Raw genomic sequence first — 23267 nt, forward strand, 5'->3', positions numbered from 1 at the left:
TCGTGTGCTCATGAAATGTACAAGCGCTACACAGTGTGTAGAACCGACTGCCGTGTCACCGTCGATTAGGCGAAAACATCAGTGACAAGAAGAGTAGTGCTTTAGCTGTGGCATTTTAAGCTGTTGCTCACATCTAAACACTTCAAAGGAGCAAGAAAATCCACTTGGCAGCTTCAGACATTTTTGTTTTGATCCTACAACTGTATTTTTTCCCCCCGCGCTTCCAATTATTTAGGCGAGGATCGGTTCAAGGAACCGCTGGGTTGGGAGATGGTGGGCAAGAACCTGTGCGCCATGTCCATTCAAGGAGCTTTCATGTTTGCCGTCACCCTTCTCATTCAGTACAAATTCGTCTGTAAACCCAGGTGAGAATTTGCTCGGGCGTCGCTACGCCAAACCAGACTTGAATTGTTTTCTTCTGGCTTTACCAGGTTTGTTTCAGATGAGTCATCATCTGCGGAGGAAGAGGACGTTGACGTGGCTCACGAACGGGAGCGGGTGTACGCGGGGAAGGCCCAGGACGACCTTTTGAGAATCCGCGATCTGACTAAGGTTGTCTTATTCATTTCAATTTTATTTGTACAGCCTGATATCACAACAGGTTTGTCTCAGAGGGCTTTACAGTCATTTTGATACACAGTTAGTTACAGTAGATGAATGAAATAAGTCCATGTCCTGGGAATCCCACATCCTTAGACCCCCCATGGTGGGAAGGAAAAACTCAAAAAACCAAAAGAGAAACCTTGGGGAGAACCACAATCAGGAGAGATCCACTCCCAGGATGGACAGGCTATAGATGCACTAGGACTGATGATGGGTAGTAGCAGAAGGAGTTCCAGTTTGTAGAGATGCAGTGGAGTAAGGGAACATGAGGAGGTCCATCTAGCCAGGTGAGACGGGGGGCAACAAGGACGTCCATCCAGCCGGGGTCAGGATAGTCAGGCGGCTGAAAAAATAGCCCCTTACCAGAGGGGAGGAGGGGAAAGGGGACACCGGGTGACTAGTGATGAAATGAATAGTCAACTAGATATTAGAATTAGAAAAGAGAACTAAAGTAAGAACAAGTGGTAAATAGAGTGAAAAACAGGGGATAGGACTCAGTGGCTGTACTTCCCCCAGCATTATAGCTCCTAGGCCAGCTTAGACTGAACTGTGAGTCTAGTCTGTTTTCAACTAACCTGACCATAAGCTTTGTCAAATACGAACATTTTTAGTCTAATCTTAAATATACAGACTGTGTCAGCCTCTTTAATATTAGCTGGAAGCTGATTCCATAAGACAGGAGCTTGGTAACTAAAGGTTCTAGCTCCTACTGTACTTTTAGAGACCCTGGGAACTACCAGTAGACCTGCATTCTTAGAACGAAGCGTTTTGTTGGGGTGGTATGGAACCAGAGCATCTGTGAGATAAGATGGCCCCAAACCATTAATGGTCTTAAATGTAAGAAGGAGGATTTTAAATTGAATTCTAAACCCGACTGGAAGCAAGTGAAGGGCTTGGAGCACAGCGGTGATGTGCTCTCTAATATTAGTTCCTGTTAAAAGGCTGCGTTCTGGACTAGCTGAAGACCTTTCAGGGAACTTTTAGAACAAGCTGCGAGTAAGGAGTTACAGTAATCCAATCTAGATGTAACAAACGCATGAATTATTTTTTTCTGCATCGCTTTTAGACAGAATATTTCTAATTTTGGCTATGTTGCGCAGGTGAAAAAAAGGCCGTTTTGCAGGTTTTATCCTTTCTGTAGCCTAAAATGGCCGCTTCAAAGCAGTGTCCATTCCCTGCAGGTGTATCCGGGGAAGCGCACCCCCGCCGTGGACCAACTTTGCGTGGGCATACCTGCGGGAGAGGTGAGCCAAACACTACATCGCGTGACTCCCTAGGACCAAGATTGCCGCTTGGAAATCAGCGACACGCTGCCGGCGTCATCTGTGATGTCGACGGGCGGCCACGATCGGACGCATCAATCCCCCCGACGCTGTTTACCGAGCGCCGCCGTGTAAATGCCAGGCTAGAATTGGGATTCACGCCGCGCGTTTTCATGCATTATTTACATGTGGCTTTGCCGCTCTCGTATGCGAGCGCCCGTCGCGAGGTCCGCGAGCGCTGGGAATCAAATATTCAATGTGCTTTTTTTTTTTTTTTTTGCTGAGAAGAATGTGCTGCAAAATTCTTCAAATTTCTACATAAATGTGTGAAAGAAAATTTTCTTCCATTTAAAAAAATAATATATTTAACCACCCAATAATACCAACAGTGACGGAAGAAGACATATTTTATAGTAGGGCTGCAGCTATCGATCATTTTAGTAGTCGATTAATCTAGTAATCGGATAAGGAACATAGGAAATTAAAACACCTGAGGTTAGCCTCAAACGGTTTAAAAAAATAAGTAAATGAGGATCTATGTAAAACAAAAGAACAAAGTTACATAGCAAAAATCCGCTAGCATAAATGCTATAAAATGCTAACTGTATTTTTTATTTATTCATTTTTTTACAATGCGCTTAACAAATGGTTCAGACACATATTCCCACAAAAAAAGGCTAAATTTACCTATCAACTAAGTTACAAATGCATTAAAAAAAACATTAGTACAACAAAAACTAAGCTTATGTTGGTCTGAACAGGGAGCAGCTGGATTCAGCCATGTAAAATGAGGAAGACTAGAGGGCACCCAAATCAAAAAACTAAATCCAAACACTTTCAAAACAAACCATTACAACACCACTTTAATTAAACGAATACTCGAAGCAGCAAAATTAAACTAATCGGATATTCAAGTTATTCGATTAATCGTTGCAGCCCTAATATATAGTAATTGAACCTATAAAACATGGGTCTGGAACCTTTTTGATCGAGAGAGCCAAAACACCCAACATATTTTAAAATATTTTTTTGTTTGAGTTGGAGATTGAAATAAATCTTAAGAAAACAACAAAGAAAGCCTAACATTTGAAGGAATCTGACCTTTTAGCCAGATTGCCGGAATCCCGCCAGCCGAACCGCCGGACCTGCGCTGATGCAGGTCCAACGACCCGGGCCGGCGAAACCCGGCCAAAAGGCCAAACTTCACGCATTCACCTTAGTCTTAACCCCTTGTACTGACTCCATTTTGAAAGCTGGAAAAAGGCTTCGTAACACAAGTTGACAAGTGGCTGAAAATGAGAGTAAATGTAAAATACTACAACGGGGCTAAAAACTAACAATGCGTGCAGGGAAAATGTAACTCACCGTACGCTGAATCAACCTTTTTTAACAGCGGCCACTCCAAAATTTGACGGCAAATTTCCTTGTTTGATTACGGTATAGTTGCACGTGGCTGATCGATTGCGCCAGATACATGATGTAAAAGTAAAAAGTATCACATCGTATTTGTACTCAAGGACAGTAATGAAGTACTTTGTTACATTCCACCAATGTGAACCATGGTCCCTCCAGTCAAAATGGATTGGACGTCTATCACTGTAAATGGAAGCCGGAGTCATTTGTCGTTTGAATACTAGGAAGATTGTTGATATGTTTCAAATTGTTTGAGTGTTGTCTTCTATTCTTCACTAGTGCTTTGGCTTGCTGGGAATCAACGGCGCTGGGAAGACAACCACGTTCAAAATGCTGACCGGTGACATCACGCTTTCTGCCGGCGAGGCCTTTCTCGACGGATACAGGCGAGTCGGTCGCCATGAGCCGATATTATCATCGCGTGTCGTTAACTCACTGGCTGCCATTGACGGAGATGGACGTACGTTCCATTTAAAGCCGACCAAAGAATCTTCCACATAGATATAGACGTAAAACAGTCTCGATTCATGGTTAAAAGTTAAAAAAGCGTGCAGTTAGCATTTATTTCACGTAAATATGTCGAAGTACAATGCTAGTCTGGCAGTGAATGTAGCTAGCAGCCGCCTGATGTAAATGGAGCTTTTCCAGTGAAAATTCTTGTGAATAAATGTTTAAATCCCCGAATTCTTTATAGATATGGATGTAAAACAGTCTCGAGTCTTGGTAAAAAATAAAAGAAGCAAAAAAACCGTGCAGTTAGCATTTATTTAACGTAAATATGTCGAAGTACAATGTTAGTCTGTTAGTGAATGTAGCTAGTGGCCACTTGATGTAAACTGAGCTTTTCTAGTGAAAATTCATATGAATAAATGCTTAAATCCCCGAATTCTTCATAGATATGGACGTAAAACAGGCTCAATTCTTGGTTAAAAGCAAAAAAAAAAAAAAAAAAGTTCTGTTGGCATTTATTTTAAGTAAATATGTCGAAGTACAATGCTAGTCTGTTAGTAGCTGTAGCTAGCGGCCGCCTGATGTGAACTGAGCTTTTCCAGTGAAAATTATTGCGAATAAATGCCTAAATCCCCTAATTCTTTATATAGACGTTAAAAAGTCTCAATTTTTGGTTTAAAAAAAAAAAGCAAAAAAAAAAGTGCAGTTAGCATTTATTTTACGTAAATATTGCGAACTACAATGCTTAACGCAAGCTCGAACAAATCACTCCTGAGACAATCATTCCAGTTTGTATGCGGTACAGCTTTCGTACTTTTTCAACAGAAATTCGGCGTTAGATCGCCGCGTGCGTGTTTGTGAATAGCTCCTCTTGATGTGGGCGGCCCCCTACTCGAATGCGAGGCGCAGTGCATGACCGATCTGACCCGTCAATACATTATGAAGTCTATGCAAAGTCATTTCAAGATGTGTAGTTAAGTGTTGTTTCTCTGTTTTAGCATCAGAACAGAAATGAGGGAGGCGCAGCAGAGGATGGGCTACTGCCCCCAGTTCGATGCCATCAACGAGCTGCTGACCGGCCAAGAGCATCTGGAGTTCTATGCCAGGCTCCGAGGGGTTCCCGAAAAGGAGGTCGCCATGGTAACCGCACGCACTCATGCCGCCGCTTTTGTTTGCGAGGGGAAAAGTAAGTCAGAAAGGATCTGGGAGAATGATATTTCGAGTCAAAAGTCCTGCTTCACATATTCAGAAATCTGTCTTCCCTATTATTTTCCTAAAAAAATGGACTCAATTTACAAACGCTAGTTACTGAAGAGGCCACGCATAATAAAAACTCGCTGCCAGTAAAAATATAATACAAATATAATTCACCAGCAAAACGGCTCGAATTAAAAGTCAGGATTTGCGGCAACCGGCAAGCGCTGCTAGCTTCTCTTTATTTTCTTTGTGCATGTTCACCGTACTAAAATTTGTACCGTTCATCATATTTGGATCAGGACCAAGGAATATACTATGTTTTTGTGTTGAAAAGGTAGCCAAGTGGGGCATCCAAAAACTGGGTCTGGTCAAGTACGCCACCAAGCCGGCGGGCACCTACAGTGGCGGCAACAAGCGCAAACTTTCCACCGCCATCGCCTTGATCGGCTGTCCTCCCGTTGTCTTCCTGGTAAGCCCATTTACCATTACCAAAGTGGTCCAGTCATAATAGACCCAGAATGTCCTGTTATAACATATCTGCATTTTTTTGGAGAGATGGCGAGAACCATAAGTGGTATTTGCCATGTGGCAAAATGGATTTGGCCATGTGGCATTTTTGGGGGGAATATGTCAGTTTTGCAGGCCTTGCCATTGCGGCTATGCACGTCCAAATTTTCCATTCATTTTAAATGGCAGAAAAACATGTGTGGCTGTGATTTTTGGCCATTCACTTACCAAAACAGCGCACTGACATTCAACTGACACCCAAGTCAGGCTATGCCATTGACGGTTATGCACGTCCAAATATTCCATTCATATTAAATGGCAGAAAAACATGTGTGGCTGTGATTTTTGACCATACACTTTACATTACAGCGCACTGACATTCAACTGGCACCCAAGTCAATGCGCTGTAATACACCCCCCACCTCCACCCCCAAAAATGCGACAAACCAAAATCCAATTCGCTACATACCCAAAAAACTGCAACATGTCAAAATCCATTTTGCCACATGGAAAAAAATGCCACGTGGCAAAAAATGCCTCATGGCAAAATCCATTTTGCCACATGGCAAAAAAATGCTACATGGCAAAAAAAAAAAATGCCTCATGGCAAAATCCATTTTGCTACATGGCAAAAAAAAAGCCTCATGGCAAAATCCATTTTGCTACATGGCAAAAAAAAAAAGCCTCATGGCAAAATCCATTTTGCCACATGGCAAAAAAAAAAATGCTACATGGCAAAATCAATTTTGCTACATTGCAAAAAAATGCCACATGGCAAAAAAAAATGCCAAATAGCAAAATCCATTTTGCCACATGGCAAAAAAATGCCACATGGCAAAAAAATGCCAAATGGAAAAATCCACTTTTCCACATGGCAAAAAAATGCCACATTGCAAAAAATGCCACATGGTAAAAAAAAAAAAAAAAAGCCGTTCGGCAAAATCCATTTTGCAACATGGCAAAAAAATGCCTCATGGCAAAATCCATTTTGCCACATGACAGAACAAAATGCCAAATGGCAAAATCCATTTTTACCACATGGCAAAAAAAAATGCCCAATGGCAAAATCCATTTTGCCACATGTTAAAAAAATGTCAAATGGCAAAATCCATTTTGCCACAGGGCAAAAAAAATGCCACATGTTAAAAAAATGCCAAATGGCAAAATCCACTTTGCCACATGTTAAAAAAATGCCAAATGGCAAAATCCACTTTGCCACATGGCAAAAAAATGCCACATTGCAAAAAAAATCCACATGGTAAAAAAAAAAAAAGCCGTTCGGCAAAATCCATTTTGCCACATGGCAAAAAAAATGCCACATGGCAATTTCCACTTTTGGTTCTCAGCCCTGCTGGAGAGATTTTTTTGTTGAATATTTCTGCACGGGAGTGAGCTAGAAAGCTAGAAAGACTTTTTTTTTTTTTTTTTAGAAAGACATGCCTATGTCCTTCAATAAAACCCAGTTTTGTTCAGGACGAGCCGACTACTGGGATGGACCCGAAGGCTCGCCGTTTCCTGTGGGACTGTGTCCTGAGCGTCGTCAAAGAGGGACGCTCGGTTGTTCTCACCTCGCACAGGTGAGCCCTTCATTGTAAACAATCTCATGACAACGCCAAATAAGCACTTATGCTGTGCCAACAGTATGGAGGAGTGTGAAGCGCTGTGCACACGTATGGCCATCATGGTCAACGGACGCTTCAAATGCCTGGGCACTATCCAGCATCTGAAGAGCAGGTGGGTGGCGCAACAACTGGGAAATTCAAAAAACAGATATATTTAAATGGTTGGGTAAGATGTACACTGTGTCGAAACTGCACCGACATGCTAGTTTGTGGACATTTTCACTCAAAGTTGTAAAATGGATTGAACGTCTGGCGTCATCAATCAGTGCGTTGTAAAGCGCAACGAAGCAAAAAATGTGATCAAATTACAATATTCATTCATTGAGGAGAAACTAGATCTGATGCATTTGCCACCTTAATAAATGTTCTACTTCATCTGAGCTGGCCAAAGTCGTAGCAGGCAGACGTTTTACCGCTTCGGCCTCGCATCATCAGATCCATTTGGAGCCGTAAAGCGTGTTTACAAGACACACTTTTTTTTTTTTTTTTTTTTTTTTTACAGCAGGCTGTAAACATGTTCCTTAATGCATCTTTTGTTCCGGCGCCATCCTCCATGCGGACGCCCCGTCGTGAGGTTCCCGCCATTCATTTCTTTTTCTTTCCCCCCGCCGACCAGCTAGTAATTCCTAACGAAGCCTCCCTATTTGCTCGGTTCGATGAATGTTTCATCAGGTCCACGAGGCGTCCTGTTCATGAGCGAAAACGGTCTACGTGATGTCGTCCGCTTTCCACCTTCAAATTCCTGATCTAATTGCTGCCTGGTGAAAAATATCACTCGTTTCTCATCAATGAACGCTCATGTTTAATTGCTTTCAGTGCAAACGGATTGGAGGTCGATGGCCGTCAGTGGCATCTAAATTCCAGATTTAATTTGGGGGTATTTCACGCCATTTTCTGTTGCGTTTCGCTCACTTTCAGGTCATTTTGGGACATATAGGAAGTGGCTCAAAATGAACTAGAAGTAACCTTTAAATGCCCACAAAAGACTGCTCTGGTTTCAGTGTCATTGACTGCACGAGACGTCCAATCCAGTCAAAATTATTGGATGTCTTGCGCCGTTAATGGCAGCTAGAGTTGACACAGTAGAAACAGGGACACATTTTTAAAACGATATATCAATCCTCGGTGGGAGTATATTGATAAACTTTTGGGCTGCAAAGTATATAAACCTTTTCGGTATATTGTCACACCCGAGGAACTGACTGTAGGAAGGTTTTTCAGGATGACACGATTGGACATCTATAGTGGTATGAAAAATTATCTGAACCTTTTGGAATTTCTCATATTTCTGCAATAAATCACCATCTTTGTCAAAATCACACAGATGAAAAAACTGCATTAACTAAAACCACCCAAAAATAGGTATTTTAATAAGGATAGTATGCAAACAATGACAGGAGGGGGGGAAAAATAGTAAATTCACCCTCTGCTTAAACAGCAATTAAAAACCTATTTTTATCAAACAGTTTAAGCCAGGTGTGTGCCCAATCACTGATGAGTGGTTTAAAGGTGCCCTACCCACTATAAAACACACACCTGGTAAGAATTGTCTTGATGAGAAGCATGGTCTGATGTGCATCATGGCGCTGTCTGAAGACCTGCGATCAAGGATTGTTGATTTGTCTAAAGCTGGGAAAGGATACAAAACCATCTCTAAAAGTCTGGGTGTTCATCAATTGACAGTCAGAGAAGTGGTCTACAAATGAAGAGTTCGGCACTGTTGCTTCTCTCCCAAGGAGTGGCCGTCCACCAAAGGTGACGCCAAGAGTTCAGCGCAGAATACTCAGAGAAGTAAAAAAAGAACCCTAGAGTGTCTGCTAAATACAGGAATCAATGGCACAGTCCAATATCTCTGCACACATCAACTATGTGTAAAACTATAGCCAAAAATTGTGTTCATGGGACGACTCCACAGAGAAAGCCACTGCTGTTGTAAACAAACAAAAAAACATTGTTCGTAAAATGGCACTTGGAAACTCCACAGAAGTTTTGGCAAAACATTTTGAGGACTGATGAAACCAAAGTTGAATTGTTTGGGAGTAACACACAATGTCATGTGTGGAGGAAAAATGGAACGGCTCACCAACATCAACACCTCATCCCCACCGTGAAATATGGTGGAGGGAGCATCATGATTTCGGTCTGTTTTGCTGCCTCAGGGCCTGGACAATTTGGAAGAATGAATTCAAAAGTTTTGCAGAAAAACCTGAGGCTGTCTGTCAGACAGTTGGAGCTAAAAAGAGGATGGATGCTGCAACAAGACAATGATCCAAAACGCAGAAGTAAATCAACTTCAGAATAACAAAATACACGTTATGGAGTGGTCAGAGTCCAGACTTGAACCCCAATGAGATGCTGTGGCATGACCCAAAGACAGCGATTCATGCCAGACATCCCAGGAATCTGATGAAGTACAGCAGTTTTGTAGAGAAGAATGGTCTGAAATTAGTTCTAAACGATGTGCCAGACTGATCTGCAGCTACAGGAAGCGTCTGGTTGAAGTTATTGCTTCCAAAGGGGGGGGCACAGAATATTAAATGTGATAGTTGTACTTACTTATTTTCCCCCTTTCTGTCATTGTTTGCAAACTATCCTCATTAAAATATGAAAACCTATAAATGTTTGGGTCGTTTTAATTAAAGCAGACACTGTTTTTTCATCTGTGTGGTTTTGAAAACATTCAGATCACATTTGATGGTGATTTTATGCATAAATGTGAGAAATTCCAAAAGGTTCTGATACTTTTTCATATACCTGTTTTACGCTTCTATCCAGGTTTGGCGACGGCTACACGGTGATGGTACGCGTGGGCGGCCACCCGCCTCTCCTGAAGCCGGTGGAGGACTTTATGGAGCGGACTTTCCCGGGAAGCGTACTGAAGGAGAAGCATCACAACACGCTGCGGTACCAACTGCCGGCCCGCAAGGGGGCGCTGGCGCACATTTTCCGACACTTCACCGAGCACCGGCGCGAGCTCGCCGTGGACGATTACTCGGTGGCCCAGACCACTCTGGACCAGGTATGTCCCCCCCCACCCCTGAAAATAGTAAGTTTCTGTTGCTGTCTACTGGTCACCTCGCCTCCAATGGCGTACCGCAAGAAACACATCATTTTTGCTCCTTAATATTCATGACATTAGCAATTGTTGCTAGGCGAGTCAACCTCCCGTTTGTCCCTAATAGTAAATGCATGGAAATAGTGTACAAATGAGGTGTTTACTGAGCTAAACCTACCAATTCTGTCCGATAATGATGTCCCTTGTGCCAAATTCACTGGTAAAGATGTGGAAGAACATACAAATGTTCAGTTAAAGAGATGGCTTGAGTGTCGAGGGCTGAAAAAACAGCCGAGTCGACCTAAGCTTAGCCTTAGCTTTCTTATCAACACCATTTTCTTACGCCACTGACAATGACATTCTCGTGTTTCAACAATCTATCCTTTACCACCATATGCCCCATCTTTCTTATATATTATATCCTCTGGTTGTCTTACGTCTCTGCCTGTTCTTGGGGGCAATATACATTGCTATTTTTGTGTAGCGATGGCTATTGAGTGACAGCCAACGAACAGTAACAGTGGCAGTCAGATACTATTTTAATTTTTTTCAGGTCATTCATTGTAAGGCCGAAGCAGCACAGCAAAACACCACACTAAAAAAATATCAAAATGGCTTACCTCTTCATCCTCTGTAGGACGATGGCCCCCAACAAAATGTTTACTGAATATGAAACCTTGCTGCCATTAAACTGGTATTTCGGACGTCCGTGCAAGTTGATCCATCCTTCACATTTTTTCCTTCGAATTTTTGGTTTCGGAACACGTATGAAGAAAACAACCTTAATATGTCGTAATGTCAAGAGTCCTTTCTACAAGTTCCATAGCAGCAGTGTTTGATCGGCGTGTTCTTTTTTGAAAGATTACCAGAGAAAACAAGCAGAAATAACATGGATTTTATGCGAGGGTGTGTCTATAATGACCCACTTCCGCGTTACGATGGCGAAGTCACGGTCTAAAAATACACTATTCTCCTGAAGGAAAGAAAGATCAGGAAATCAAGTATCACTATGTCAACTTACAAGGGAATTGTACGATGTGCCTAGGTTTGTTGTTGTAAACTTTTCAGATATTTTAAGAGTTTTCTTTTTTTTCCCTGAGGTTGGCCATGCAGTTTTGATATTTCTGGCCTTAAATTCTGTTCCAAGCAGTCTTAAAAAGGAAATAAAAAGCCTTAAATTTTACATGTTGACACCTTTCAGCTAGCAAGCCATTGAACGGATCCCTGACCCGACCCGGTGTAGAACGCCGATTTTACGCCGTAATTATTATTGATCGACACGGTCCGGGCCGAGGCTCGACCGGGAAGGGCGACGCAACCGTTTCGAACGGAAGCGTCTTAAGTGCCTACGCCGTGTCAGATTGTCAAGTCATCGCTGGCACGTCAAGTGGCAGCGCCGCATTGTGGAGCACTTCCTTTCATTAAACATCGTCCATCATTACTTTCTGAAATACGAACAGTGGCTCCATATTAGATGGAATCACGGGAGGTGTGTGACAGTTTGGCTAAGGCTTATCATACCTTTCAGGCTTAATAGCAGCAATCCCATGTGACAAAGTGCCATGTTGTGGAATGGTGTTTGAACATTCATGTCAAAATGTTTTTTTACAGACTAAAAAAAAAAATACATAGTAGCCGCGCTTAGACTGTGTAGCTCACTGGGAACCTCTGGCTAGCTCACGTTACAATACAATTTGCGGTACAGTAAGGTTAGGGTTTAGTGCATGGGCATTAATGAATGCATATGACAAATGACATTAAGTGTCCTCTGGCAAATTATGTCCAGCTCGAATCTTTTACATCCATTCAAAAGTGAGATAATTTGCCGGGTGACACAAAATGATATGTCATAAGCATTTATTAACTCTCATGGCAGTGTCAAGCAAAGGCGGAGTTTGACTTTTGGGGCAGTGTCAGCAGTAAAATTACAAAAATATATTTAATATTAAGTTGACAATGAGCATTTTTTGTTTCCCATCATTCTTGAGGGGAATTCTAAATCCGACTGCTTAGGCAATACTTCTCGCCGAGATCGTCATCCATTGAATATGGTACGCCCGCCGGTGTCGTGCCAATGTAGTTACCACCGTCAAAAATTGTATCCCCTGGGCGTAGCCATATGGAGGTAGATTTGTGTCTTTATTATTCAATCAAAAAAAAGTTGGTTCAATCAAAATGTTTATTTTCAACCCCCCCAAAAAATCGCTTCAATAAAAAAATGTTTGAATGTAACAATAAATATGAAACTCAAAAAAAAAAAATGCATGTGAAAGGTATTTTTCTTTGATTTTTTTTTTTTGAGGGGGGATTAACGTCGTTTTTTTTTTTTTTTTTTTTAATTGAAGCAACTTTTTTGATTGAAGTTATGTTGAATTGTGTTTGGGCCACATTTTGGCTAGGACATTTTTGTCTTTATTATTCAATCAAAAATAAGTTGCTTAAAAAATATAGATGTTTAAAGAGAAAAATCATTTCAATCAAAAAAAGAAACATTTCAATCATTCAAGTTTTTGAATGCGAAAAATGATTTGACATTGAAAAATTTGCATTTGAACACTTCATTTTTCATTGAAAAAGTTTCTTTGATTAGGGTAGGACATTTGTGTCTCAGTCATTCAATCCCTCAAAAAGTTATTTCGGTAAAAAAAAAATTTCAATCAAAGAAAAAAATCATTTGAAAAATAAAATTGCCCTCCCCTAATATTTATTTTTCTTTTAATGAAAATTATATGCAAAGCAAATGACCGTTTAAGTTGCTAGTCACATGATCTGTTCAAAAAATAATTTTGACCCATTATAAAAATATATATTTTTTGTTCATTTCATTGTTTTGTTGCAGTTTTATTGCTTTACAGTTTATGTGTACATATATATATATATATATATATATGAAAGTCAATTCCATGCTATGACATTTTTCGGCCACCAGGGGGAGGGCTGGCACCCACTTGAAATCTGCTTATGGTGTCAAGTCACAATTATTATGGTCTTATGACAGTCTGATGGTGCCACTTGTTACCAAATACCATAACTAGCTATTAATGAAACAACTGGTAACCAAAGAAATCATTTGCGCTGAAAATGAATTTTGATTGTTATTTAACATTTGTAGCACCGCAATGCATGCTAGGAGGCATGTTGGAGGACAACAGTGTTGACAGAAGGTTGCAGCAAAGGTTGACGGTCTCCCCCAAGGGAGCAATGATGGCTAGTTTACAGGCTAAAGGTCACTACTTGGGCTGCTGCTGTTGTTCTTGTGGACATTAACTTCTTTAACATTAAAATCTTCTTGTAACTTCGTACCTATGTAGCATGGGTTAGCATTAAGTGATCCTCGTAGACCAATTTCGTACCAAGGCTGATTATTTAATTGCGGAATTATTGTTGGGAGTAAGCCAGTAGAGGGCAGCCTACTGTAGGTTTAGGAATTTGTCGAAGCACATGGACCTATTGGTTAATTTTAGCCTGCAAAATGGAAATTGGCAACATGCTAATTTGACTCCTCTAAATGTGACTGTGATTTCTTTCAAAGGTCTTTGTGAATTTTGCGAGCAGCCAGCACGGAGAGGACGACTCGCAAAGCTATGACAACCAGGTGGACACTTTTGATGAGCTGACTTCCCCAGGGTCCTGCAAGGCCTAGCGCCAGGAACGTGACAACGTAAATTGCACTGAAATGTGGCTCAACCACAGTCATTATTTATTTTTTAAATTAGAATCTCTACCGTGTAAAAGATGATTGTATGCCGCTGACTATTTCTCGATTAAAATGATATTTGCAAAGTCAAGTCTGGCTACAGCTTCGCGTAACGTCACGTTGGTGTTGGGGTTTTTTTTGTTTTTGTTTTTCGGTACCCAAAAAGGTAGCATCCCCTTGTAGGTACATGTTTACTTTCAGAAGCTGGTAGAGCATTTCAAATCATCTAGGGAATGAGGACTGTCGAGTGTGAAGAGAGAATTAAAATTCTAAAAAAGTGCACCCTGCTTATTACCGTTAAGCCCCTGGCTGATCGATCGGCGTCTGACTGCATAGCGGGTGTTGCGTGCATTTTATGGGCGTTCAATTAAGAGAGCACGTTACTGCTGTGAGTCGCCCGGGTTGCAGAATTTTTGAAGGTCAGCCTTTTTTATTTGGATGTAGGGGATGTCCGTAACCCTTTATATGGCACTCGTTGGCTACCATTGATGGCGTTAGACGTCGGTGACACTGAAAGATGAGCGTTCGCAGCCAATCTTGCACTTTCAATGAATTGGACATCTGTGCATGTCAAAGGCTTGAGTACATATCCTCTTATTAGGCATGTAAGCCACACTTGTACTCAGTGTTGTTTTTGGCAGCCCTTTCAATTTTTGTCTGTCTTCTGGACGAAAATAATTAGTCATATTTTAGTCATTTCAAAATGTTTCGTCATTTTGTTTTAGCCGACAGTTACTCAAAACATGAGTCAATAAACTTAGACAAGCACATATTGTAGCATCTACAAGGACAACACCAACTTTGTGATGACAATACACACTCAGCAGGAAAAGCAGTACATAATTTTTTTAATTAAACCGACCAAGACGCTACAAACTGTATGTTACAAAAAAAGTTTAACATCCTCTAGACTTACTGATCAGAAAAGCCAAGTGGCTCTGCTTTAGACCGGCCAGAGGAGGCTCACAATTCTGAAGCTAATGCTAAGTTACATTTAGCGCCTGATGATCACTCAGCTCAGACCTTTAAAGGCTAAAGCAAAATTACATATTCTCTCTTGTCAAGATAAGAAAACAAATCAAACTGTGTTTCTGAAGGGAAAACATAGTATCTTGTATTTACCCATCGACTGCTTGTATTACTCCAACCAAGGCCGGCCCAGCCTATACGCAGACTAAGCAGCTGCTTAGGGCCACTGACCACTAGGGGGCCCCCAATCTGGCAACCTCATTTTATACGTTGTTGATAGAGCATCGTGAATAATGTGGCGCACATTGCCGTTTATCTATGCAAACATCCATTTTCTTGTCATTACAATCTGGCAACCTGGGGAGTGACATCGAACCTGCTTTGCGATGATTGGTGCTCAAACTTGCTTGGAAAATAGATGCACGAATATGTCGAAGAGAATTGATCCTTCTGGAGCAGAGAAACGAAAAATCTGAATAATATACAAAACATGGACATATGGGTTGGATTGCATAGTTGGGTTTCACAGTACACTGTGACGAAATGGTGGGCCAAAAATATGGGCCGCTTGGCATTATTTTTCTTAGGGCCCCCAAATGGCCTGGGCCGGACCTGACTCCAACACACTTAATATAATCAATCAGGTTATACTATCTTTTCTCGTATTTACTGTTTCGACTGTTTGTATTACACTAACACACCCAATATAAAATAAATAGGACTTATAACGTAGTTTAAGGAAAACAAGTAGAATATAGGGCATAAGAGATACATGACGCCTTCTTATAACGGAATCCCAACGTGTGCGTCATGCAACTGACTGAGCAAGATTGACGCTGACATCTACAAGCCCAAGTCTGCACCACCAACTCTCGCAATCATTTCTTCCGGACAGTCCAGAACAGATGGCGGGATCTTGTCTTGACAAGGAACATCCGATAAGGAACCTGCAACTGACAAATGAACTCTCAGCACTCACATTGCACTGAGGTGGCAAAATCCACATCCCTCTTTGCCCTGAAAACAGTAACTCCCGAATCCTCCTGTCCAATCCACAAACAGACAATAGTCCTAAACAACGCCCAAACACACCCTTCTTCTGCCCACCCCGCGAGAGCCTTCAAAAAGACAATGTTTAACTAATGATTGTCATTTTTGTTGGGAACCTTTTGTTGACTTGTGATACGGTGACCCTGAATCCTCGCCTGTGTCTGTCGCTATTTTGCCCTGCCGTTTGATCGCTATCGACCTGAATAAATTGTCAGCTTGTGTTTCGAAGTCTTCTTCCAGCTTTCAAAATGGAGTCAGTACAAGGGGTTAAGATGAAGGTTGAAGGAATTCGGCCCTCCAGCCAAGCCGCTGGAACCTCGACAGCCGAACCAGTAGGCGTCCCGCTGACACAGCCCCAGCAATTCGGCCTGAAAGGCCAAACTCCGCACGTTCACCCCGTTGTTAACCCTTTGTACTGACTCCATTTTGAACGGTTTAAAGAAGGCTCACCAAAAACAGGCTGACAATTTATTTGTCAACAGTGATCCAAAAGCAAGGAAAAACAGACGACGGAGAGGCAATACTGGATCCAGGGTCAGCAAAACAACGGATACATCAAAATGTCCCCGTGACAGTTATCTAAATGTTCAGTCTTTTGAAAGCTCTCGCGGTGAGAAGGGTGTGTTTGGGATTATTGTCTTTTTGTGGATTGGACAGGAAGATTCAGGAGTTACTGTTGTCTGGGCAATGAGGATGTGGATTCTGCCCCCTCAGCGTCAAAGGGGACTCTTGGAGTCTTGTCAGTTGTGTTATCAGTTGGATATCGGGCGTTCTCCGATGCTACTTGTTTTAGGACAGAACGCCCTGCTATTTGTCCTGGAGTGCCCGGGAGAACTGATTGCGAGATTTGTTGCGTCAATCTTGCTCATGAAGTACACGTTGGACTTCTGTGGTAAGATGGCGTTGTGTATCTTTTATGCCCTATATTCTGCGAATTTTCATTAAACTTTGGTATAAGTGCTATTTATTTTATATTAGGTGTGTTAGAATAATACAAACAGTCCTAATATGCGAAACGATACTATTCCCTGATTATATTAAGTGTGTTAGAGTAATGCAAACCGTTAGACGGCGCCTACGAGAAACGGTACCATCTCATTCAGCAATCACTTAAAAGGGCTAAACTGATGCAGTACGGGGGACGTATCTCTGATACAGCTGTATGTCGCCATCATGGTTCTTATAAAAGTAATCATCTGCCATTTTTTGAAGGTTGTTTATACCTGAAACAAACCTGAAAATTGTGTGAGTAATGAGCAGTCAAAGAGTAGGGGCATTTTTTTTGGGACACCCTGTAGTCTTTATTTACACGTGGCTCCCTTAACAATGACAGAAAAAAGCATCTGCTCGGGCCCTTGCAACAACAATCCTGGCGGCTCATAAAAAGCCTGTCCAAATGAATAATGGGGTGCCCTCCCAGGCTGTGCTGTAGCAGGTAGGCGAGGGCACAACACAGCTGCCAGTTCTGCCACCATGTGGTGGGGGGTGGCGCAAAAGGGACCGGGAGTGGAGATGAAAACGGCAAATTTGTAGCGCTGTGCATCATGACGGAAAAGTAGACTATCTGTATGATGGTATAACCATCAACTGTCATATCGGGTTGTGTCAATCTCTGGAGGTTTAGAGTTAACAGTGAGCAAATATCCGCATGAGAGCCTTTGGAGATTTGATCCATCCTGGCAAAGGCCTGCCCCTCACCCTTCCGTGCGGCTCGCGAATCGGGCCGAGCGAGGACATTCCGATGCGCCCCGACCCTGCGCTTGTCTAACTCAATCTGAAGTCTGTGCTCAGACGACAGATAGCGAGCTTAAGTGCAGGATTTTCACTTGCTGCCGCAAAATCCCCGAAACAGTTGGAGTGAGGCTTTTGCTCTCGCGTGCCCCAGTGAGTTAGTTCCCAATTCTCTTATCTTCTGCATCTCCGTCAGTCAATATTATTGCAGTCTGAAACTCGAGGTTTAACAGACTCAAGTCCTGAATCGACTCCAATAATATAGATCTGACACACGTCTGTTATAATTGCGTAGACTCTCGGGGGTCAGAGTTCGGTCACTTGAATAAAGGTCAAATAACTGCCTCAAAAGCTGCAGGTACAGCACAGAGGCTGATGCATTTAAAGATAAATTCCAAATTTGTGGGAGTTCATAGGTTAGGCTAGCTTATGTTTTTGGAGTTTGTTTGACTTTAGTGTTGGCAGTTTTTGAACTCAAACGAATTAGATGTCTGAACTCGTTGAAATTCACGGCATTAACAGAACCACATGAATGGACGTCCATCTTCAGTGGCACTGGAAGAGTTACGGTTTGTCGTTCAAGAGTTATCCTAACAGATTGGATTGTTGCTAGCTATCTCAAAGGGTTCGTGGATTAGCATCAAGTTTTCAGATTTAGAATGGCTTAAAATTCAGGATAGCAAGGGTTTAGGCATAGACTTCATAACTTCTTGGTTAAAAGCAAAGAAACTGTACAGTTAACGTTTATTTTAAGTATATTGACGAATTACCATGCTACTATGTTAGCGAATGAAGCTAGCGGCCGCCTGGCGTAAAAGGAGCTTATCTGGCGAAAATTCCTGTGAATAATTGCTTAAATCCCCGAATTCTTCATAGATACGGACGTAAAACAGTCTCGATTCTTGGTTAAAAGCAAAGAAACTGTACAGTTAACGTTTATTTTAAGTATATTGACGAAGTATCATGCTACTATGTTAGTGAATGAGGCTAGTGGCCACCTGGCGTAAAATGAGCTTTTGTGGCGAAAATTCTTGTGAATAAATGCTTAAATCTCCGAATTCTTCATAGATATGGACGTAAAACAGTCTCGATTCTTGGTTAAAATCAAAGAAACTGTACAGTTAACGTTTATTTTAAGTATATTGACGAATTACCATGCTACTATGTTAGCGAATGAGGCTAGCGGCCGCCTGGCGTAAAAGGAGCTTATCTGGCGAAAATTCCTGTGAATAATTGCTTAAATCCCCGAATTCTTCATAGATATGGACGTAAAACAGTCTCGATTCTTTGTGAAAAACAAAGAAACTGTACAGTTAGCGTTTATTTTACGTATATTGATGAAGTACCATGCTACTAAGTTAGCGATGACTAGCAGCCGCCTGGGGTAAATGGAGCTTTTGTGGCGAAAATTCTTGTGACTTCTTTATAGATATGGACGTTAAACAGTCTCAATTCTTGGTTAAAAGTAAACTATGAGGCTAGTCAGTTTTGAAAATTGGCCATCTCCATGTGTAAACAACAAAAATTCCTGCGGATAAATTCTTCAATCACGTACGCATGCTACGAAAAAAAAAATATTTACCTTGAATCATCGAACAAATCATTCCTGAGACAATCCTTCCTGTTTGTATGCGGTACAACTTTCGTAAGTAAATCCGAGCTTAAATCCGACATGAGTGTGTGCCGTCTTCGGCTATTACTAATGAACCTCTGATAAGGCGTCGCGCAAAGAATGACAAAGTGACACGTCAATCGTGATGATGTCTATGGTTTAGGTGAAAAGATGTTGAACCCGGTAGCTCTGAAGCAGATGCAAAAATCTGTTGCGGTAGGCCCTTCCTCGTCCTGCACTGAGCAGGTCAGCCGATGAGATCAAGAGGGATGTGACCTCTTCTCGTGTGCAATCTGCTAACGGGAAGTCTCAGCTCCGCGCCATATTGCCAAGCAACATAATGAGGGTCACTCATGGGACAGCCAGAGATGCGATGGACAGGTGGTGGGCGGGAACCCTGAGTGACAGGGCTACCATCAATAAGATGGAGATGCAGGACTGCACAGTCACCGTCCAGGTCCATTTAGGGTTAGTAAGGTGAATAGTATTTTTTTCCCTGCATTTTCTGTTTGTACTACTCTAACACAGCCAAAATGGATCATTTTAATCCCATCAGGTTTTGGCATAACATTTCGGTGCCAAACAAAACTGTTGAAAAGTGTTCTGATGTTTACAGCTTGGTAAAGCCCAATGAGTAGCATCTGGGATGCACACAATCCCAGATTAAGTTTCACCTGTTACCAATAATGGATCAATTAACTCTCAGGTGTGTATAAAAAGAACCCCAGTGCACTAGACTGCCACATCAACTGCAACCTGACCTCTGACAAGATGCCTCCTGAGACCAAAGTGTTAATTATCAAGAGCCTGAAGACCAGATCCACTGCAGATGTGGCAGACACCTTCAATGTGTCTCAGCATCAGGATAAAAAAGATATGAACAGACTGGAGATGTTTTCGATAAGCCCAGGTCAGGCAGACCCCGCAAGACAACTGCTCGGGAGGACCGGTTGTTGGATGGAAAATCCAAAGCCAGCCCTTTTTCCACTGCAGCAGAGCTCCACGAGACCTGGTCAACCAGGTCAACCAGAACAGTCTGTCGAATTCAGTCTAGAAATGGCCTCCGTGGTTGAATCAGTGCCCAGAAACCAGCATTAAACTAAAGGCAATTAAAAAAACGTGTGGCATTTGCCGAGGCCCACGGCCTGTCAAAAGGATGGACGCTAGAAAAATGGCAAAAGGTGGATTTTTCAGATGAATAGTCCATTGTATTACACCACAGTCGCCGCAAATATTGCAGGGGACCAACTGGAGCCCGCATGGATCAGAGATTTACTCAGAAAACAGTGAAGTTTGGTAGTGGCATAATTATGGTCTGGGGTTACATCCAGTACGGGGGTGTGCGAGAGATCTGCAGGGTGGTAGGCAACATAAATAGTCTGAAATCTCAACAAATCTTAGCTGCCTCTTACATTCCTAACCATAAAAAGGGACAAATTCTGCAGCAGGATGGTACTCCATTGCATACTTCAATCTCTACCTCAAAGTTCCTCAAGGCAAAGAAGATCAAGATCCTCCAGGACTGGCCAGCCCAGTCACCAGACATGAACAGGATGAAAGAGGAAGCATGGAAGACGAAACCCAAGAATGTTGATGAACTCTGGGAGGCATGCAAGACCGATTTCTTTAATGTTCCTAATGACTCCATCAATAAATTGTATGAATCCTAGCCGAACCGCATGGATGCAGTCCTTCAAGCCCATGGAAGTCATCCAAAATATTAAATTTGGATCTCACAGGACCACTACTTAATTCGCTTACGTTATGTAACATATTTTTTCATTTGAAGTACATTTTTTGTTAAATTTTCATACTACTTTCTGTAGGCGACAAAACTTTGGTCTTGCCAAAATTTGACCTTTATATCTTCATTAAATAATCAATTTTTTTTTCAGTGAAACAAATATATTGTTGTACATTCAACATCATTTGGGAGGGTCTTAACTTTCATATGAGCCAATTCTGATACCAATTGAATCATTATTAGGGCCTGAGCACTAAGCGTGCGAAGGCCCTATTGTAATGTAAATGGAAAATAAAAATGGCCAATTTGAAGGCCTGAACATGCTCGAAAACTCACCAAAATTTGCACATACATGCGGCTTCGCGTAGATTTCGAGAATTTAGCAACGTTGGGAAAAATGTAATAAAATGGCTCAATGGCGCCCCCTTGAATTTTTAAAAAAGGCCTCTCCTTTGATGTTTTTCAACGTAGAACGATGAAATTTGGGGAGTCGATACGTTGCCCAAAACTGCTTCAAAAAGTCTGTGCGCCCATATTCCAAACCCAACAGGAAATCGGGTATTTTGTATGGAAATTTGCAAAACACGCCATTTTAGTCGAAAATCAGCGTGCACGTTTGACACCATTACGCCGAGCCAGTTAGTTGGACCCTCCTCAAAATTAGTGGGACTGTTCATGACACATATGAGATGTTAGGTTATGAAAATGGTGAGTTTTCATTCATGGGCCTGACCTGGGTGGGGTACCAAAGTCTGGCGTTTTTTTTGGCAACACGCCAATTCAGTAAATGACTAATAACTTCCGGATAGAAGGTGCAATCTTTTTCATATCTGGCATGCGTGTGAGGTGTCTTAACCTGAACACGACTGCATTGAAATATTACGCATTAGGCCAGGCGCCCCCTAGTGGGAATAGGAAACGCCCTTTTTTACGAGCAAGGCACCTCCTCCTCGGTAAATAAATCAATTGACCTCAAACCTGCATCACAGGAGACATAACACACGTGTTCAGGTATCTTTAGCAATTGTTTCTACTAAATGGATAAGCGACAAGACTTTTGTCAGGGACTGTAGACTATTTGGAGTATGAGCGTTGTATGAATGCTTTGGGGAGTGGACCTAAAAGCCCAGGTGTGAATGACTGAGAGTTATGGGGTTAACACAACCCCACCAGAACCAGAGGAAACCAAAAAGACACCCAGCAGGATGTCACGCTGACGAGGGAGCTCCACGTGCGCGTCATCCAGCTGGGTGAGCGGGATCGGTGCTGACTCAGCGAGACAAGCCACAGGATGAAAGGGGACATCCATCTCGCCTGTCAGCCCAAAGTCTGGCGTGGTAAAGAAGATAGGGCTGCCAGCCCTCATCTGGCAGACGAGAAGACTACGACATCAGCTCTTCTGGTGGCCTACAATGGACAGTCAATAACAACAAACTCTCCTGCCCAAATTCTTTCAAAAGACTGAATTCTTTGGCTAGCTGCTGTCTGTTTCTCGGGAATCTTTTGTTTACCTGTTGATTGTTGACCCTGGATCCAGCCTTCCTCTTTGTCTGGGTCTGTTTGCTGTTTTTGCTTTGCTGTCGAATAAATTGTCAACTTGTCTTTCAAAGCCTTTTTCCAGTGTTTAAAATTGAGTCAGTGCAAGGGGTTAAAACTAAGGTGAATGGATGGAGTTTGGCCTTTTGGCCTGGTTGTTGGTGTTGCACTAGCGTGGTTCCATCAACTTGGCTGGCTTGGCTTTGAGGTCAAATTCCAACCATGTAGCTACCTCACCTGGGAGAATGGAAAAATCTTCAACCTTCAAACACCTTTCACAAACGGTCATAAACTGTCAATTTCCTGGTCGCGGCACGCATTAGCATGACTACATTTTACGGGGTTCAGGCACAGCCAAGGTCGAGAAGAGGCCGCCGTGGTGCCAGCCTCCCAGCGTGCCATCGGACGGGCACATGATTGACATTTCCAAAGAGCTCCGGAGCCACAGTCGGAGACTAAGAGCTGCCGGAAATCCCACAGAGTTGCCAGAACCCCGCCGCGGAACCCCGCTCCGCAGAACCCCATCTACATGTTGGCTTTATCTGTACAGGCTGATTTCTTTTATCTGTTGCGGGGCTGCCCCCCAGTGGCCTTTTTTTTTTGCCTCATGCTGAAGATTCAGTACACGCATTTTGTTTGGCCGTGATTTCAAATGCTCATAAAAAGCTTATTTACCTTTTTATGTTTAATGAGAGCTGGAAGCCGATCGATGCACTTAAGTTTTATCGCAAGGGGCTTTATTGCAAAAATGTGCTGCTGTCATTCTCTTATTGACCAAAACAAAGTCAACATTGGATTGATATACAAAGTCATTGAAAC

The 23267-nt window shown here is 42.3% G+C and overlaps 1 protein-coding gene across 4 annotated transcripts in view; it reads left to right on the top strand.

Annotated features, from left to right (window-relative positions):
* Window positions 1–13866, top strand: part of LOC130928389 (phospholipid-transporting ATPase ABCA1-like) — a 125968-nt gene extending 112102 nt beyond the window's left edge. For all 4 annotated transcript variants that reach the window (XM_057854950.1, XM_057854949.1, XM_057854951.1 and 1 more), the window contains 10 exons: window positions 236–365; window positions 432–552; window positions 1785–1847; window positions 3558–3664; window positions 4727–4868; window positions 5260–5394; window positions 6906–7009; window positions 7074–7166; window positions 9830–10073; window positions 13642–13866. In XM_057854950.1, coding sequence (XP_057710933.1) covers window positions 236–365; window positions 432–552; window positions 1785–1847; window positions 3558–3664; window positions 4727–4868; window positions 5260–5394; window positions 6906–7009; window positions 7074–7166; window positions 9830–10073; window positions 13642–13752 — 1250 coding nt within the window. In that variant the 3' untranslated portion in view covers window positions 13753–13866. The remainder of the gene's footprint in view (window positions 1–235; window positions 366–431; window positions 553–1784; window positions 1848–3557; window positions 3665–4726; window positions 4869–5259; window positions 5395–6905; window positions 7010–7073; window positions 7167–9829; window positions 10074–13641) is intronic.
* Window positions 13867–23267: the final 9401 nt, after the last annotated feature.

This window comes from Corythoichthys intestinalis, chromosome 13, assembly GCF_030265065.1.
Source record: "Corythoichthys intestinalis isolate RoL2023-P3 chromosome 13, ASM3026506v1, whole genome shotgun sequence".
Taxonomy (NCBI): Eukaryota; Metazoa; Chordata; class Actinopteri; order Syngnathiformes; family Syngnathidae; genus Corythoichthys; species Corythoichthys intestinalis.